The following is a 15,345-nucleotide window of genomic DNA, read 5'->3' as shown; positions in this document are numbered from 1 at the left end:
ATGACATCCCTGTTCCTACAGGCATGTCAGGATGTTGTGTTCCTTTACAGGAAGAATCTTATTTTCCTCTTGTAGATGGTGTTCTGAGGTAATTTGCATGCAGTCTGTGATATTCCATAAGGCAGCTTTGAATATTTCTCCACTGGATATTACTCAGGGAAGGTGACAATCGTCTTGTAGGTAGCCGCTGCCGACTAGCGCTTTGAGAATCTTATTTCTATTTTGCAATTTGTGCGTGATTGCAGTGGCAAGAGCTAAGGAGGTAAATAGGTTGTCAAAGGTGACCCCTCAAACAGTAGTTTTTAAGGCTAAACTGTTAAACTAATTTTTGTATGAAAACTGTCAGTATAACTTTAAGTTAAAAAATAATTACACATTGTGAAAACGGGGGTTAGCTAGGAAAGTAGATTTTTCGATGTCAGTCAAACGGTAATTTTTTCGAATCCCCGTTTAAATTACAGATCTACATTTCAAAAATCTCTAAATTTAGGTTTTTTCTTTCAATTTCTATACAATTTAAATAAAACACAATTACGTTTCTTCTTGTTACAGTTACATATAGATATTAATTAAATTTATTTATTATTTAGGCTTAAAATTATTTATTCTTTCTTTTGTTTCAATATCATTCTCTATTTTCTTTTTTAATTTAGATAGCTGCTTATTTGTTTATTAGAAAAACAAAGTGAAAATATATAAAAAAAAACTATTTACAAAATGTATTTAATAATATTTAATAACTAAATTTAAAAAAACGCACATTCAAAATTTTACAAAATAGCAGTGTAATTTATATTATTTTTTTCAATTTATATAACAAATAATAATAAAAAAAGTGTTAGTAGGATAAGGGAAAGTTACAATAAAGTGAAAGCCATATGGCGGGGGGTGTTCAATTTATAAACTAAATAAGATTTAAATGAAAGTTTTGAGGTTAAAGAAATTTGTAAAAAAAATATATTTATAATAATAATAAAATAATTGCTATTTCTTCAAGCGATATGTTATTAAAATATTTCATAACAGAATTTTTCTTGTTTAGCTATTATTAATTTTAATTTTTTCCATTAAACAAAATATGTATGTAATATTATTTCATATGCAATAAATTCTTAGGTTATAGAATATAAATAATGTTAAGAGAGATAGATAGAGAAAGAAATCAATGAAAAACAGTAAAAATAAAGGATTTATTTAATAAAAGCCTCTGGGGGTATTTTACACTCCTTGTGTAATTTTTCAAACACAAAGGCAGCATGATTGTAATCCCAGTTTGTTTCCTCCAAACATCTAAAAAAAAAACAAAAGGAAACATGTTAAAAGGGAACAAGTAAGAGTTTATATTTGGCGGTGCCGAATCTTATATACCCTTCACCAAATATTGATATTAAAAAAAATCTAAAATTGAGTTACTCAAGATTGTTGGCTTATATCTCGGCCATTTGTGATCAGATTTATATTGATATATCAATCATGTTTCTAAGTTATTTAAGGGCCATGGATAGATAATTTCAACAGACAGACGGACATGGTGAAGATTATAATAAAGATAAAAAAGTGAAACCTACTTTCTGCTCCATTCAGCATTCATATTACTTTGAACGCACATGGCCTGTACCATTTGTATTTTCATAGATTCATCCGGTTGAGGTTGTGCAACGGCAGCTGGTGGTGGCATTAAAGCGGCAGCAGAGGTCTAAATTAAGCAATTTAATTTAAGAAAAGAACTAAATAAAATTTAAACACTTACCGTTGGTTGATTCATTTGTAAACTATTTTGTAAGCCAGCGGCAGCACTTGTTGTGGGGGCAGTACCGGCTGCTTGTGGATTTGTAATGGTGGCTGGTGGTTTAAGGAATGTGCGGGCCTGCGCTCCAGTAGCACTTGTCACTAAAATCATTTCATTGCGTATACAAAAGCCACCGCCCGCGGGTACTATAACAAATTGTCGTTGGAAATAGCGTATATCACCGTTGGTTGAATTGGATGAAGAGTCCAATTCTTTGAAGAGACCGGCCACGGTAAACGATATTAATTTGGGCTGCAAAAGAAATCAGTTAAAATTGTAATTTTAATCAAATTTTTAAACTTTTTCTATTTGTATTTACCGTAAATAAAGTCAAATCCACTGAAAACGATTGGGGATCATGTTGTGTCTTGGGCCACTCAGCCAATGTAGAAACCACCGCCAAACGTCCCACTTTCAGTTGGCGTATTCTGGATACGTCTTCATTGTTGACAATGCGACGGAAATTACGATTGAATTTCCAAAATGAATGTAACCTAAACACAATACAAATTTAAATAAAAAAAAGTTTTTTTTTTAAAATTTACAATTAAAAACTAACCTGCCCGCTTGGCTGGCCGGTGGCACCGACATAGACATCATGGCCTGTTCATGATAAGCATCCAATAAGGGCTGGCGATTTTCACTATCAAATATCATAAAATATTGCTCTAGAAATTGTCTAATTATATCAGCACCCGAGGCATCACACAAGAAGGAAGCCTGAGACTTGGGCAAGGCTGAAGATTCATGGACATCGAACAAAATTTGAGGCTCCAATTCAGCACCATCCTTTACAAAACAAATTTTATATTAAAGGGGTTTTTTAAAAAAAACAATGAAGAGTTTTGTTTATATAATTTATTATTAATTTATCTACTTACCAATTTCACAAGTTTGGGAAATTTACGTCGTACTTCACTGTGAATTAAATATGGTATAAAATATTTTCGATATCATATTAGGGTTAAGTGAAAGTGAAATGGGTTATAAAACATTTAACATGAAATTATATAAAAAGGAAATATATTAGCATAAATATTAAAGAAGTTCCCAAACTAATTTTATAGAGTTTTAATGAAAATGAAGGAAATTTTAAAATAATAACTTAATATTAACAAGTTTATTGAAAATTTAAAGAAATTTTGAAATCTAACGCTTTAAATTTGAAATAAAATTATTCAAATGTCTAAACTATTCTTTATAAAAACTAAATTTCTTCGCATCTATTTATTTTATGAAAATCAGCCATCGATTCGCGCAACTTATAGACGACTGTTTCAGCACAACATTGTGTTCAGCGATGAGGTTTATTTTTGACTTAAAAGGTTTGTTAATAAAGATCGTTACCTCTCCATGATCAATGATTTTAAACATTTTTTAATTGCTTCGATGTTATTTTCATTTATTATAAAAATATTAAAATTTCATAACCTCACTTAAGGCCTGTTATTGGAATTATAGTTTCAATAATTTATTTTTGATTCTGCCTTTAATTTTAATTATTAATCTTGAATAACTGCTCTCTTTCTATTCTTTTAATGTTTCAAACATTAGTTTTAGTGTTTTTTTTCTAATTTTTAGATCTCTTCTTAAAATGGTTTTATGAAACTTTTCATATTTTAAGTATTCTTTAAAATCGGTTACCAAAATGACCGGTTAATTAATTACTTTATATTTGATAAATTCGTTTCCAATTCTGTTTAAAACCATTTTTTTTTTGTTTCAAAATCCTTTGTTAAAAATTTACTATTGAAAAAGCAAATAAATTTTGTTTATAGCTTAGTTTTTTCATAAGCTTTTAAATGTTATAAAATTTTAGCAAATAAAGCTAAAAAGGTTTATATTTTTCATAAAAAAAACAAACAACAAAAAGTGACAATTTATAAAAAAAAAATATAAATTTGTCAATTTTATTATCTAAAATATCTTTATATTTATAAACATTTTTATGTTTATAAACATTTTATAAACAAAAAATAAGGTTATGTTTCTTTTATTTAGCTATTTTTTTTTTAAGACACAGCTTCTGGCAACATTAACTATGTAGAGTTGTTTATTGGGCAACTCCTTGTGTATGACACTTTTTGTGGTTGTTTCTTTTAAGGTTAGTTTGAATGTTTTGATTTATTTTTTCTTCTTCTTCTTTTTTGTTTTGTTTTATATTTGTTTTATTTTTTGTTTTTCCTTGTTCTAAGAAAACAGCATTAAACTTTTTTTCATAGTTTTCAATTAAAAAACTTTATTTAGTTTTTATTATTAAGCCTGATTGTTATAAATCCCTTTTGTGGAAATTATTTATATTTTCTAGTAATTTATTAAGCAATTATTTTGTTTAAAGTTATTTTATTTATTTTTTTTATATTTTATTATTAAGTTATATAGTTTGCTTTTTCTATTTACCTTAAGATTTTGGTGTTTTATTTCAAATGCTAGAACTACAACCAGCTATCGAGTTTAACACCAAATTATGTCTTTAAAGGAAAAAAAAGCTAAACTTTTTAGTTGTTTATTTATAAATTTTAAACTATTTATTTATATAGGATTCCTTTTTTCAAGCCTTAAAACGCTTTTATATTAAGCTTTTGTTCTAAAATAAAATTGACAAATATTTTAAGTTCACAATTACAGCATATACACAACAAAAATGTGTTAAGGATCCCCTTAAAAAAAGAGGAAATTCTTACACAAGATATGCTTCCTTAATCATGATGATGATGATATTGTCTTATAGTAGTTGAAAGCTTTAAGCGTTTAACGTAAATAAGGCTTAAGTTGGGGTTTAAATTTGTGGGGCATAAAATATTGAGTTATATAAGGATTTATTTTTTCAATAAAACCTTTAATTTTAGTTTATAGTAATTTAAATAATAAACACAAAAGGTTTTTATGGTTCCTGTAAAAGCAGAATATTTAAAAATTTCAAAAAATTCAAATTTTAAAGTTTAGTGCTATTTTTGTGTAATTTTTTATATATTTTTTTATTTTTTCTTCATATTTTTGTTCTTTTATTTATTTTTATCTGTTTTTTATTATTTTTTTCTTTTTTTAACATTTTTATTAAACCCCTTTAACTTTTGTTAATTTAAAGCAGCTTTTAAATAAGCTCCATTTTTATTTAGAAATTTCTCTCAAAATGTATTTGCTTTCTAAATAGCTTATGTTTATGTAAAATAAAACCATTTTATAGAAATCTATCTAAACTTAATGAACATTTTTCAAAATCTATTTAGAGTTTTAAGTTAGTAAACCAAAATTTAGTGTATGATGGATGTAATTTCAAGATTTGTGAGGAATTTCATCAAAATTCCTTTCTTTATTTTGTAAAAAAACTCGAATAAAATTTTAAGCACGGAAAAATCTAAATTTTGGTTTATTAACTTTACTCTGTCATCTTTATTATTTAAATATTCTATACATTTAATGAAAATATAAAATATTTTAGTTCTCAACTGTTTTGTTAATGTTTTCTTATTCAAAATTAGAATTATCTAGCTAAACTAAATCAAATTCCTTTAAAAAACCTGGTATTTTGCTAAAGTTATTACCCTGTGTCTATACATGATACATTTCTGTCATGATAAACTTCAAAATGGTTTATTTGTGTTGTTATGACAAAATTGTTAGTCAACAAACGTCATTAATTTTGCCAGACAACAGTGATGACAATTTAGAGCTTTTCAATGTTACAAAAAAACCGCTGACAAAAGTCGAGGAACAGTGGAACCAACATAGCGAGGAAAAAACCTATTAAATCTTGTTTTTTTTTCTATAAAATTCCTTTTACCAGCTTATTTAGCAAGTAATCTCACCAAATAAACCTTCATTATTTCACCAGTTCTTTTTATAATTTTTTCCTCATATCCACAGTTTTGGTGTCAAAATCCAAACTGCAAACAGAAGAAAACTGATGATGTCTTGCAGGGAAATTATTATTGTAATTTTCCTTAAACCAGAGATTTATGGAAAAGAAGTATTATTCAAATAGGATAAAGAATTAAGTAATTAAGTTTTAAACACATTTTGATACCTGACATAGAGATCATGTTCTTTATAGCGACGGCGCAAGGGATTGTTTTTCAGCATCAAATCCACAATGGGAACATTGCGCAAAACTAGTAAATGGGCCAATGAAAGTATCTAAAAAGAAAAAAATATTTTTGTTTAAAAATATATTTTTTTTATATTATTTATTGTATAAAACTTACACTATTTCTATCCAAATACAATATCTTCAAATGCGGCAAACGCTGCTCCAAATTTTTGAAACTTTCCATGGAGCTCAGATTATTATCATTTAAATTCAAAGCCTCCAAATCGGGTATATTTTTCTGTATGATCTCCAAAACAGCCGTCATAACAGCTGAGCGGGACAGACCCACAAATATATGACGAAAGTCGGGATCAGCATGGAATTTTGTTAAATCCAAGGCCTTAGTATGGGGATTATAACGTTTGGCCATGACCAATTTAATTTTCTCCTTTAACTCCTCATCCACCGTAACTGTGGGACAACTGGCGCGTACTCTTATAAATAAACGATAGCCATCGGACATTTGTACATTACGTTCATTCTGTTGCAGACGTTGGGCAATAGCATAATCGTCCACATAAAAGACAACGCAATTTTTTTCAGTGCGCCAGTATTGTGGTATAAAAATATCGGGTGATATGGCGCTGAGTATAGCGCGTATAACATCATCTTTGGAGTAACGTTGGCCAGATTGTATCTAGAAATAACATGAAAAGAAAACATACACACAAAATTAACCACAATTGTTTTATAATATGCTGGCTGGAGAGATGTTCTGTTTAGGTTTGTAATACAATTCTAATAACAGAAACCAGCTTTATTTAGATTTTTTGATGAATAATAAGTTTCTATATATTTTTTTTTTATCTTGGCAAATAATAAAATTCTTGAATGCAAGGGGTTTGTTTCAATTTGTTTGTTAATTGATAATGTGTTAACAAATCAATATCAAACACTCGCCATTTAGTGATTAAATAGTAAAGACACAAGTAAAGCAAAAAGTTTGTAAAATAAATTAATAAAAGATAAAATATTTAAAAAAAAAATAAAACAAAATAATGTTTTTTAAAAAGGATTGTTGTTGTTGTTTAAAATCTGCAGATAATACCGAAACTACATCTACCTCTAACGATATGCCTAGTGCCGGTATTCATAATAAAAGTTTTGAAACGTGGGAGCCTTTTGAACAAGTAATTTACAGTGATAGGTTGATTGCAGCAATTAATTTATTTAATGTAATATTTTTTTTATAGAGAAAAAGTTCTGCCGTTGCTGTAGAACATCAACCCAAATTATCTAAAGCTTCACGCACCTCATTCGAAAGTATAAAATTATCAAAAATTGATTTTAAATTAGATATTTTTGAAAATAATCGTTTTAACGATATGTCGGAAACGATACATAAAAGTATTGCAGGGGATTTGGATAAAATTTAAGGTAATTATTTACAAAAGAACAATTTTTAAGTTAATAAATTGTTTACATAAAATATTTACCAATAAAGTAGTCATTTTATTTGATCCACTATATTTTTAGACATCAAAAATAATTTAACGGTAAATCTGTCTCAATACTCTCTGAGAGTGTTTGTGTTTTTCTAATTTTTAAGTGGTACCAAATTTGCTTAATATAAAATAATAGGCAACACTGTAGAGTACACAAAATTTAACTGTAAATTTAATTTGTAAACATTGACTCCATGTTTGTTTATTTCTGTTTCTCCAATAATGTATCAAAATTGTTAGTGTGTAGGTGTCGTCTGTTTTTATTTTGGTGGTTTTACATGAGTTGCCACTATGTTCGATGCACGAAACCAACAATTCCTGTATAAAAACTAGACAAACACAAAGTTTATAATTTTAAATAATACATTTTAACCTTATTTTTAAATAAATTATAAGAAAGATAAAATTACATCTTTCTTTATAATTTATTTAAGAAAAAAAATAAGAATTTTTATTTGTTTAAATTTTTCTATAGTCATAAAGTTTAGAATATTAATTTCTTTCTTTTGCTATTTTTATTTTCTCGCCTGTTATGAGTGCGAAAACCTCCAATCTCTTGCATTGTTAAATTTTGCAATTGTTTTTACGTATAGTACATACACTCGTAATGTATTGATAACAATTCATTTATATAGAAAAAACAAATAAAACTGACCATGAAATTACTTGTAAAGGGTATATGTGTGTATACAATAATATATTGTTAATAAATAAGATATTTAAAAAGAAAATCGCCAAAATATACAATTAACAAATATCAATGTGATTTAGTACAAAAAACAAAAATTAAGTGAAGCATAAAAAATTGTTTTTCTATTAACGATGATTAATATAAACAAATATTTCAATAACAACTTTTATTTAATAAGACTTTATTCTATATAAACTTGAGCTGATAATAAAGAAAATTAAATGATATATTAACAGGGTAACAAAAATAATGGCATACTTAATGTTTAACAATAAAAAAAAACAAAATTCATTTATATTCCACTAAAATTTATTGTTTTCAACAAAATAAAACAAATGATTTTATTATAAATAAAATTTATTAGTTTGTATATTATTTTGTTTTTAAATCAAGTTAAAATATGTTTAATTTTCACACTTAATGTTTAACAAAGCATGAAAATATCATCTTTTTGTTGTAATAGAAGGATTTACTTAAACACATGATCTGGCAATACTCTACTAATATAAACAAATATAACGGTACAACAACATAAACACACAAACACCAATCTAAACATACTAAACAAGAAAAGGGAATATGCAAACAATAACATAAACAAACCTCCTACTATGAAAAATAACGGTATAACACCAATCAAAACATTATGAAAAACAAAGGAGAGACAAAATACAATAACAAAAAACCTTTGTTCATTAAGTAAACAAAATGGCGGCTTAAAATAAACAACAAAATAAGGATATTCCTAACAATTAAGAAAAACACTTAAAAAAAAATGGATTTATAAGTAAAAATTAATGTAAATTGTTAAAAAAAAAATCAAAATCTGCCAAATCAAAAAGTTTTCAGAAAAATATTTCAGAGAAATATAAATAAGATTTATAAATGTTAAGGGAACATTATTTTTTTTGTAATAAAATATAATTATCCCCCTGTATTTTAACAACACGGGTCTCAAAACATACATAACTCTAATATTGAAACAATTTGTGTATTTATTTTGCCAAATAATAAAACAAATAAAATATTTGTTCTCAACAGTTATCCAAAAATGTAGACTTTGACAACATAGGAAATTAGCAGAGTTCTGTGTTGAGCGATTACAAATTGTTAAAACTAAAGCCAATAGTACAAAAATTTAAACAATTGTATGAGCTGTTAATTTCTTAAAAGTTTTTTATATAAAAATAAATACATGACTTATATTTATTGTTATTCTTACTCATATTTTGCTGTTTTTTAAAATGTCTGTATAGGAAAAAAATGGTGTTTTACTCTGATAAAAATATGACTACATTCTATATACAGATATTTTTTTAATTTTTTTTGCCAATTGTATGTACTATACATATGTACATACAAATATATAAATATTTTACTGTTTAACACATGAAAAAGTCATACAACTCTGGTTTTCAAGCAGAAATTTTTATATATTGTATGAAAGAATATTTATTTATATGAATAGAGTTTTCTTTAAAACAAAAAATAACTTATATCAGTTGTTTCAAAGAGCTTTAAAAAGTGAAAAGTGTTTAAGGGAGCACACAACTAGAAGTTAATTAAAAATTTGAAATATTTATAAAAAATAAAAATAAAATGGGTTGCTGTGGCTCTAAGGATTTGGATAAGAAAAAATCATGGAGTCCTTCGGAAACAAATAATGGAGTAGGTGTTTGAAAGATTAAACAATATGATTTAAAACGAATTTAAAACAAATTGTAATTAATGATTAAATAAATTAACAATAAAGCGTAAAAATAAATTAACAAATAACTGAAAACGAAAGTGATAAGAATTCATATGATTAAATTATCAAATAATTATTAGTGTAACTAATCCACTTGGAATTATTAACATGATTAAATTCTATTATAAAAAATTAAAAAATATTTTTTTGGAAAATTAAAAAATTTTACTTTAAAAACGCTAAAAATTATTGAAATATTAAAAAATTAAGTAATAAAGTCATGTTAATATTACAAAAAAGATGAAAATCACTAAATTGGCAAAATTGTGCTGAAATCTTTTTGAAATCAACTGTTTTTCATGCTAAAATTTTGTAAAAATTTAAAAAAAAGTGAAAATCGCTAAATTGACAACATTGTTTCATAAAAAAATCGTCAAAATAATAATAATATATAACATTTGAAGAATGATCTATATTCAAAGTAATTATTATTTCGCAGTTAAAAATATACTGAAACTCAATTCCTCCCTTAATCTTTGAAATCCTTAATATCTTAATATCCTTTGTTGCTTAATTTGTCGCTTATTATAACATATTTGCTGTGTTAAAAGTTGAAATCCCATTAAAAGTTGAAATAATTTATTAAAAACTTAAAATTTCAATAGTTTTTTGTTCAGTGTACAAATTGCTTGATATGGCAACTCTTTCTACACAAGGAAACAAAATAGTAGGGGTAACGGAAGAGAGAGAAATATCAATAAAGAAAATCAACCAAAAATACTCTCTTTCACGCATACGTGTGATACAATAACAAAATATAAACATGGCAATACATTCTGATGAATTAGGTTGTTGACAGACATAGATTTTTGGCTCCAGTTGTCCTTTATGGCAGGGGTATTCACAGATTTCGGCAATTTGTCTCAATTAAAGAATTTAATTTTAAAATAAACAAAATAAAGCAAACTACATAATTAATTAAAAATTAAATAAATTTTTTTAAATAGAAAATTTTTGAAGATTTAAATTAAAAAAAAAAAATAATTAAAATATTTGAAATTTACTGGAATATTTCAAATTTTTAAAATTTATATTTTTAAAAAATAATAACTTTTAATCATCAACTTTACCCTTAAATATTACATTCTTAGAACTATTTACTAATCTAATTGTTATCTCTCTTCTCTTAAATTCCTTTCTAGAGTACCTCATCCACGATTATAGCACAACCCAGTGATGATTCGGGTACTGGTACTTTTCGCAAGAAAAACTACACAACAACGCTGAATCATACCATAATGACAACAACCACAAACTCTACAGAAAATACCACAGAGAATTAGATTTTAGTATAGTTTAACGAAAAACCTTTTTTAGTATTAAGTTTAAAATCTTTTTTTTTTATATAATTCTAATTAGCAATTAATAACGAAATAATGTTTGCTTTTTTTAAGCCAAAGCGAAATTTTATAAAATTTTTTGTAAAAATAAATGAATAATTAAAAAAAAAAATTGAGTTCAAAATCATTAATTTTGAAATTAGTATATTCAGAATCTGTTCATATCCATTCAAAACTTTTTGAGATGTTATTAAATTCGACATGTGGTTATTTTAGATGAATTGTTAAAATTAGTAGAGAAGTTTTAAAAAAAAAAACTGAATTTTTATTTAGAAAATTTTATGTAAAATCAATTTATTATGAAAACAGCGAATAACTTTAGCATATTTCAAATCATTAAAATAGTGCAACATTTTTTTTTTGCAAATTTTCTTGAATTTTTTAAATAAATTACTTTTAGTTTACATTTTTCATTTATTTTGTTCTTTAAAATTATCTTTTAAACATTGTTTATATGGTTGTCATATTTTCTTTATAAACTGTCTATTAAAAACAATTTATCAATTGAACTTACTCTCTGCTTTTCTTGAAACCAGAGACAGAAAATAAGGGGTCCACTTTAATTTTAAACATTTATTTTGTTTCTATTAAGTCACTGAGAGAAAGAAAATCGCTAATATTAACAAAAAAAATACGAATTTTACAAAAAAAAAAAATAAAAAATAGATTTAGAAAAAGCATAAAAGCTTTTTTTTTATTCATTAGAAAGTAAAAAGAGATTAAAATTTCTGAAAACTTTTTTTAACAGACGGAAATTGTTTTTTTTTTCAAAATAGGGAAATTTTTAAAATCTATCAAAATATTTTATTTTTATTCCTTGTAAATCACAAAAATCTTAAAATTGAGAAAAAAATCATATTTAATTAAAATTTCCCTTAAAGGGAAATTTTTTCAAAAAAGGGAAATTTTCAAAATGTATCCAAATTTTCCATTTTTATTCGTTATAAACCACAAAAATCATAACATTGGGGAAAAATTCCTTTTCATTAAAATTTCCCTTAAAGGGAAATTTTTTCAAAAAAGGGAAATTTTCAAAATTTATCCAAAATTTTAATTTTTATTCCTTGTAAACCACAAAAATATTAAAATTAGTTACAAATAACTTTTCACTAAAATTTCCCTTAAAGGGAAATTTTTTCAAAAAAGGGAAATTTTAAAAATCTATCATAATGTTTCATTTTTATTCGTTATAAAACACAAAAATCATAAAATTGGGGAAAAATAACTTTTAATTAAAATTTCCCTTAAAGGGAAATTTTTTCAAAATAGGGAAATTTAAAATTTTTATCAAAATTATTTATTTTTATTCCTTGTAGACCACAAATATCTTAAAATTGGGTACAAATAACATTTCACTAAAATTTCCCTTAAAGGGAAATTTTTTGAAAAAAGGGAAATTTTAAAAATCTATCAAAATGTTTCATTTTTATTCGTTATAAAACACAAAAATCATAAAATTGGGGAAAAATAACTTTTAATTAAAATTTCCCTTGAAGGGATTTTTTTTTCAAAAAAGGGAAATTTTCAAAATTTATCCGAAATTTTAATTTTTATTCCTTGTAAACCACAAATATCTTAAAATTATGAAAAAATCTCTTTTAACAAAAATTTCCCTTGAAGGAAAATTTTTTCAAAAAAGGGAAATTTTCAAAATGTATCCAAATTTTCCATTTTTATTCGTTATAACCACAAAAATCATAAAATTGGGGAAAAACTAGTTTTAATTAAAATTTCCCTTATTGGGAAATTTTTTCAAAAAAGGGAAATTTTCAAAATGTATCCAAATTTTTCATTTTTATTCGTTATAAACCACAAAAAATCATAAAATTGGGGGAAAATAACTTTTAATTAAAATTTCCCTTGAAGGGAAATTTTTTCAAAAAAGGGAAATTTTCAAAATTTATCCGAAATTGTAATTTTTATTATTTGTAAACCATAAAAATCTTAAAATTAGGAAAACATCTCTTTTAACAAAAATTTCCCTTGAAGGGAAATTTTTTCAAAATAGGGAAATTTTCATTATTTTTCCAAAAAAATAATTTTTATTTATTATAAACTATAAAAATCCCAAAATTACAAAAAAAATCACTTTAAATTAAAATTTCCCTTTAAGGGAAATTTTCAATATTTTTCCAAATTTGTAATTTCGAGTTGTTTAAAGTTCAAAAATTAAACAAATTAATTTAAAATTATCTAAAATCCTCATTTTCCATTAAAATGATCCAAAATGATAAACCATTTTTGATTGTTTAAATTTTTAAAAATATTTAATCAACAAAAAATATGAAAAACTGTAAAACTAAAAACAAAAATATGAAACGATTACTCATTTTAAGAGACTTATTTTTTAAAACCAAAAAATAAGAGGTAATTTGAATAAGTGCACGAGTTATTTTCCGTTGTCTGCTTTAAACCACCCCACAACAAAACAAGATAATTTTCCCTTAAGCTCTTCTTTATAAATAAAAACAATCAAATATACTATAATTTAATTTAGTTTTTATACAGAAAAACCACTTTCAACTAGACAGCAAAAACAATATAAATAAATTAAATTGAAATTCAAAACAAAACAAATAATACTGGGGATCATCTCATGATCTTTCAATTATTTTTTTTTTAGTTGACACAAAGCCGTTGTATACTAAAGACCCATTTAAATTGTAATCAATTTAAAAAGAAAACAAAAAAATTAAGTGAATTAAAAAAAGTAAAAACCAAAACGAAATAAAACAGAAAATGTATTTCATATTAAAATTGATAATTTTACTCGAAATCTACGCCAGCATTCATAAATGTAAGGCGTATGTCTTACAAACTACCCAGCAGCATAACAACAATAATGAATTAACCGAGTTGGGTGCTACAGATCCCTCAATTTATATTGATAACAGGGTTAAACCGGCAGAGATACGTGAACCGGCCACACTGCATGAAATTGTGAATTATATTGGAGCGGATAAATTGAGCAATACGGCTGTAAGGCCAGAGTTAGGTGGAAATCAACAGACTTTGACCTACACGGAGCTGACAAAACTGCTGGCCTTTTGGCAGTGGGCTAAAGAGCAAAATTTCTATGAAATGCAAACCGATCTACCCAATACAAATGATAATTTTGTAACATTAGATTAAGAGAGTAAACATTTTAAATAAAATAATGTAATAAAAACGTTTTAGTAATTAATAAAAATAAATTTTATTTCATTTTTATAAAAAAAAAATTGAAAATAGATTTAGGCATTCTTGAAACAAATCATAAAAAATCCTAACTCTCAATGTATTTTGTTGCTGTATCAGACATATGAATTGTGTTATTTTTCTTAGACAAAACGGAGTCTCGTCTCTATCTACAATTCTCTATGTAAAAAAAAATCTTTACCATTTGTTGCTTTTCTTTAATGAGTTCATTATTATTTGTATTGTTTAACTATAAAAAATGTCGGCGAATATTTAGAGATAATGCAATAAAATTATTAACAAAAAATAATAATAATAAAAAAATACATTTTTAACTGATAACAGCAGAAAGAAAAAAAGAAACACATGCGTTTCAAAAAAAGCTGCACACAACAAAAAATTATTTGTATACAAACAATTTATTTGAATTTGACACACATTTATATTTAAGTGTTTTTATTTGTTTGGCGGTACTTGAAATTATTAAATATAAATGATTATTTTAAAATTGAAATACTAAAACAGTTTTAGTCATACGATGGTGAGGTGTTTTTTATATAGAAATTAAGAAATTAAGATGGATTTTAATTTAGCATGGAAATTAACAAAATGGAGACAGTTAATCAAAGGTTAATGAAATAGGGAAATTTCCAAAATTTTTAATTTTTATTCCTTAGAAACCACAAAAATCCAAAAATTTTGGAAAAATTCTTTTTTACAAAAATTTCCCATTTAGGGAAATTTTTTCAAAAAAGGGAAATTTTCAAAATTTTAGTAAATTTTTAATCTGTATTCATCATAATGTACAAAAATAATAAAATTTCATAAAAATCCATTTTAACTAAAATTTCCCTTAAGGGGAAATTTTTTCAAAATAGGGAAATTTTCAAAATTTATGCAAATTCTTAATTTTGATTATAAACTACAAAAATCTTAAAATTACAAGAAAAAAATTTTTCACAAAAATTTCCCATTTAGGGAAATTTTTTAAAAAAAGGGAAATTTTGAAAATTTCGATAAATTCGTAATATTTATTCCTTATAAACCACAAAAATCATAAAAT

General features: G+C 24.9%; 2 protein-coding genes across 2 annotated transcripts in view; one reads left to right on the top strand and one right to left on the bottom strand.

Annotated features, from left to right (window-relative positions):
* Window positions 1-536: 536 nt before the first annotated feature.
* The window catches only part of sbr (small bristles), a 38,217-nt gene continuing 23,408 nt past the window's right edge, over window positions 537-15,345 (bottom strand). The window contains exons 4-11 of the mRNA XM_065510278.1: window positions 5,995-6,516; window positions 5,817-5,926; window positions 2,671-2,707; window positions 2,349-2,578; window positions 2,109-2,283; window positions 1,751-2,041; window positions 1,569-1,696; window positions 537-1,290 (exon numbers count right to left, since the gene is read on the bottom strand). Of these exons, the coding sequence (XP_065366350.1) occupies window positions 1,191-1,290; window positions 1,569-1,696; window positions 1,751-2,041; window positions 2,109-2,283; window positions 2,349-2,578; window positions 2,671-2,707; window positions 5,817-5,926; window positions 5,995-6,516 (1,593 nt within the window). The 3' untranslated portion in view covers window positions 537-1,190. The remainder of the gene's footprint in view (window positions 1,291-1,568; window positions 1,697-1,750; window positions 2,042-2,108; window positions 2,284-2,348; window positions 2,579-2,670; window positions 2,708-5,816; window positions 5,927-5,994; window positions 6,517-15,345) is intronic.
* LOC135959194 (uncharacterized) lies at window positions 9,521-11,217 on the top strand. Its single transcript, XM_065510280.1, has 2 exons — window positions 9,521-9,683; window positions 10,908-11,217. Exons 1-2 carry the CDS (start codon window positions 9,615-9,617, stop codon window positions 11,046-11,048), a joined length of 210 nt encoding a protein of 69 aa, XP_065366352.1. The 5' UTR covers window positions 9,521-9,614; the 3' UTR covers window positions 11,049-11,217.

This window comes from Calliphora vicina, chromosome 4, assembly GCF_958450345.1.
Source record: "Calliphora vicina chromosome 4, idCalVici1.1, whole genome shotgun sequence".
Classification (NCBI taxonomy): Eukaryota; Metazoa; Arthropoda; class Insecta; order Diptera; family Calliphoridae; genus Calliphora; species Calliphora vicina.
Note: the sequence above shows the minus strand (reverse complement) of the source record. Positions and strands in the feature narration are given on the sequence as shown.